This window comes from Nicotiana tabacum, chromosome 16 (assembly GCF_000715075.1).
Source record: "Nicotiana tabacum cultivar K326 chromosome 16, ASM71507v2, whole genome shotgun sequence".
Classification (NCBI taxonomy): domain Eukaryota; kingdom Viridiplantae; phylum Streptophyta; class Magnoliopsida; order Solanales; family Solanaceae; genus Nicotiana; species Nicotiana tabacum.
In genome coordinates this window covers 140122521-140126698 of record NC_134095.1, presented here as the reverse complement: position 1 = coordinate 140126698, position 4178 = coordinate 140122521, and the positions used below count along the sequence as shown (strand labels likewise).

The 4178-nt window shown below is 29.7% G+C and overlaps 1 protein-coding gene across 1 annotated transcript; it reads right to left on the bottom strand.

Moving 5' to 3' along the window:
- Positions 1–433: 433 nt before the first annotated feature.
- On the bottom strand, positions 434–2754 carry LOC107806230 (protein PLANT CADMIUM RESISTANCE 2). Its single transcript, XM_016630354.2, has 4 exons — positions 2466–2754; positions 1981–2052; positions 1205–1417; positions 434–728 (listed from the first exon to the last, which is right to left on the bottom strand). The coding sequence occupies exons 1-4, from the start codon at positions 2680–2682 to the stop codon at positions 652–654; spliced, it is 579 nt and encodes a 192-aa protein (XP_016485840.1). The 5' UTR covers positions 2683–2754; the 3' UTR covers positions 434–651.
- Between the last annotated feature and the right edge of the window lie 1424 nt (positions 2755–4178).

The window sequence follows — 4178 nt, the reverse complement described above, 5'->3', positions numbered from 1 at the left end:
TATATCCTCTAAACAATCTTATTGTTATTATTTAAACTATATATATAATAATAATAATAATAATAATAATAATAATAATAATAATAATAATAATAATAATAATAATAATAATAATAATAATAATAATAATTCTTATTGGAAAGGATTATATTCTAAAGACCTCAATTTAAAAACTTACAGGTGAAAGTTTACACTTGAAGGATTTGACTAATTTATTGGGGTTGTTGGCTGAGACCTGATGTGAAAACTATTGCAGTTGCTGAGTTACTACTAGCCTTAAATGACGGCTAAAAAGGATTCAGTAGAGTAACTAAGAGTCAGCACTGTAGTATCAGTGGTCTAAAGATTCAACGACATTGTTAAAAACCATTTTATCGAAAACGGGAAATAAGTGCTGAATGGGGTAGAGAAGTGGAGGACGACACGCTAATTAGGTTTTATTAAGTACTTATTACTATATAATACACGCGGCAAAGATTTAGTAATCGCAATTGAATATAAAGTATGTCACAAAGTCACTAGCATTAATAAACATGTACAATATAATATTACAAATCTTACCACACACAAATCACAATCCCTTCCCTATAATATTCACTTACTATATTAGATTACAAATCTCTATTGAACCCTCTGGCATTCCACATTCCTCTATCTACTCATTCCTCCTTCAACTGTTGGTGGCATAATCAGTCCACGATTTTGCCTCTCCACATTTCCATGCCAACCTGTTCATAAAAAATACACAGAGTTAATAAAAAGACAATTTTTGAATTGGTACTTCTGAGACATAGATTAAACTCCCAAAGTTTCAAAAAGATTGACAGTATTTTTTTATTTGTCTGTTTCAAGAAAATTAGCATATTCATATATTTTCTCAGTGGCGGATCCAGAATTTATAGGTCGTGGGTGCCTCACTGATTTTAATGTGAATTTACAGTGATCAAACATGATCCTAATGAGTGCTCCTGGTCAATTATTTATATTTTTAAGTATTATCTATGAATACATAACACAATTCGCCAAAGCCAATGGGTGCTTACCTCAATACATAAATCCGCCATTATATTTTCTCTATGCGAAACTTTTATAGGCATACAGATATTATGATTTGTTTATGACCACTTTCAAAAGTATTCTCCTCTCTATTAACTTTTATGTCAAATCAAACTAAAACAAATAAACCGAAATAGATTGTCTTTACCAATGGACATATCAACTCCACGATTTTTGAGCTCTCGATACTCTTGACATAAGGCACAAGCTTCACAGAAACAGTGAACCAAGCAATCGCCACAAGGGTTTTCTTTCAACAAGTATTGTTGTCTCATCTTGGAACGATAGAAACAAGAGTAAAAACATGGGCAACCAGTCACACATATTATTATTGCGTATAGTGCTCCACTTACTCCACAAGCTGCAATATGAAGCCAAAAAAATACGATTAATAAATTCACGATTTTAAAATAATACTATACCACTGCTATTTTCTGAAGATGGGTGTAAATGAAGTAATATGCTTAGAAAATTTCAATTACATGTATATATAGTTTAAGGTGAAAGCAATAAGTGCGTTCATAATAATTTATAGAATCTCAGGAATATTCATGATTATTTTAGCATAAATTCTTTGTGAAAAATGGTGCAAATTAATGGTTTGGTCAGGTTAGTTTCTTGCAAATTCAAGCCAGTTGAATTTAGTATTTTATATTCCGTCCGTTTTCTTTTATTTGTCATGTATTGACTTTACACTCTCTTAAGAAATTATTTACTAAATTACCGTTAGTGAAGGTAAGTACAATATTTTCAATAAATCAATGACTGAGAAGTGGGTAAGATTAGAAGAAAGAAAAAAAAATAGTACCAATTTAAGAATTGGTCAACACACTTATTCTTCGTACTTTCTATTTTATCTTTTAAATTGAACCTCAGTATTCAAACAAATAAACATCAAAATAAAAAGAGAAAAGAAATACTTACAATTAGAACCCTTGTCTATAATCTCAGCTATCTGTCCAAAAGTGATGCATGGACACCAGAAAGTTATGCAACCTGATCAAACAAACAATTGGGGAAAATGTAAACAAACAGAAATTAAAGAACTCATGATTCCAAATTGCAATAAAATCAAAAGTAATATATTTGATTAATAGTATTTGCTCCATCCGTCTCAATTTACATGGACTTTTTGCTTCTTTAGAGTCAATTTGACTAACTTTTAAAGTTAAATTAGATTAGATCAACTCAATATTTCAAAACTAAAATTAAATATTCAAAAATTATAAGAAAAGATCTATTAGTTAAAATTTTTTCTCATGTCTAATGAAAAACTATTAGGACATTTTAAAATATTCGTCAAAGTTCATATTGTTTTTATTTCGATAAGCCAAAAAATGTCACCAAATTGAAACAAAGGAAGTAACAAGCACGAAAAAAAAAGTATTTTAAATATCATATGAACTTACAGTTCTTGGGGTCGGACATACAGTCACATAAACCAGTTGACCATGGAACAAGATTCTTCTTTTTCCGATACATGGCCAGCGGCGGATCGACTGACTCCACGTACAACTGCCCTTTAGAGCTAACCGGAACACCGGTCTGCGGCGGCGGGGGGGTTTCGTCGCCATAAGAAGATGAAAACTTGTGGTATTGATCACTTGAACTTGTTGAAGAATTCATAATTATTTCAGAAATGAAGTAATGAGGGAGCTGAGAGTTGTTGGTTTGGATAAAAGAAAGTGGAGTACTTGACTAAATGTATACTATATGATATTTCTATGAGATAAGTCTGGTCAAATAATTGGTCTAGTCAATTTTGACGATTCAAAAACGCTCACAGCGTGATCGTGTTAGCTAAGAAACTTCCTATTCCGTATTTCTTTATATTTTAGTATGATTTTTCTCTTTTGTTAATACTTGAATTGTATCATCAAATGATTATGGATAAATAGATATGATCCCTTCACCTTTCATTTAATATTTTGAGTTCGAGCTCTATAATTAGAAAAAATCTAATAGGAAGCGTTTCCTATTTAATGGTCTTACATGATGTAAACTTAGAATTTGTTGGATCCCAAAATAGATATCAAACACTAATGGAAAACCAAAAAAATAAAATAAAAATAGAATTGTTAAGTTAAAAGGGATTAAGGTAAGTGATATCTGACTTGTCTTAACATGAGTCGTGATTGGAATTTTGCCATTTTGACTTAGTCATCGTCGATGTGTTGACTCCTCATATTTCGTTTGGTTTATTGCGTTAATAATTTCACTTAAATTTTGCATAAGTAATACCCCTCTGTCTCAAATTATCTGTCATGATTTCTAAAAATAATTATCTCAAATTATTTGTCAGTTTAGAAGTTTAAGACAATTATAATTTTATTTTATTTTATCCTTAATAGTAATTATTCTTTAAGACTACAAACACCTCAATTATGGGGTAACATCATGATTGTTCAAATACCAATAAAAAATAAATAAGGGTAAAATAGTCAAAAGTACCTTCTAATTATTATATTTTTAAAGGCGTGTAAAATAAAAACACGATAAATAATTTAAGATGAATAGTACAATACTTGGTTTATCGTGCAAGAAAATATAATTGATGCATCATTTTACACGACTACTTTATTAAATTTTGCAAATACCCGAGAACTAAGTTACGTGGTAAATTTGTGTATTGTTTTGTATTGAATTAGATGTGCAATGTGAGTGTAATAGTTCCTTCGGGGACATCAAATAAAAAAATGTATAGACAATTAGCAAAAATTCTATATTGTTATTCATCGCATAACTATTTGTATAGTGTTACGTTATTTATCACATAAATAATTTCTACAACATATTCTATATAAAACTAATTTGTGAGCTAAGTGGCCCCCCCGAAAGAATTATATGGATTAGTAAATAAATTATATTTCTGTATGGTTTTAGGAATATTTGGACACATGGAGGAAGAGTATTGGCCGCATTTTCAACAAGTTTCATTTATTGTGGCTTTATTAGAAATGGCGTCAATAACTTTCTAACTGTGAAAAATATTTTAAATTATCTAAAATTGGCCAAGGATATCATAAAAAGACTCGTTCTGCATTTTCAATCGAGATTTATACATAAATTATTTTTTTTAACCGATATACATAGATTATATATAATTATATACATTATGTATA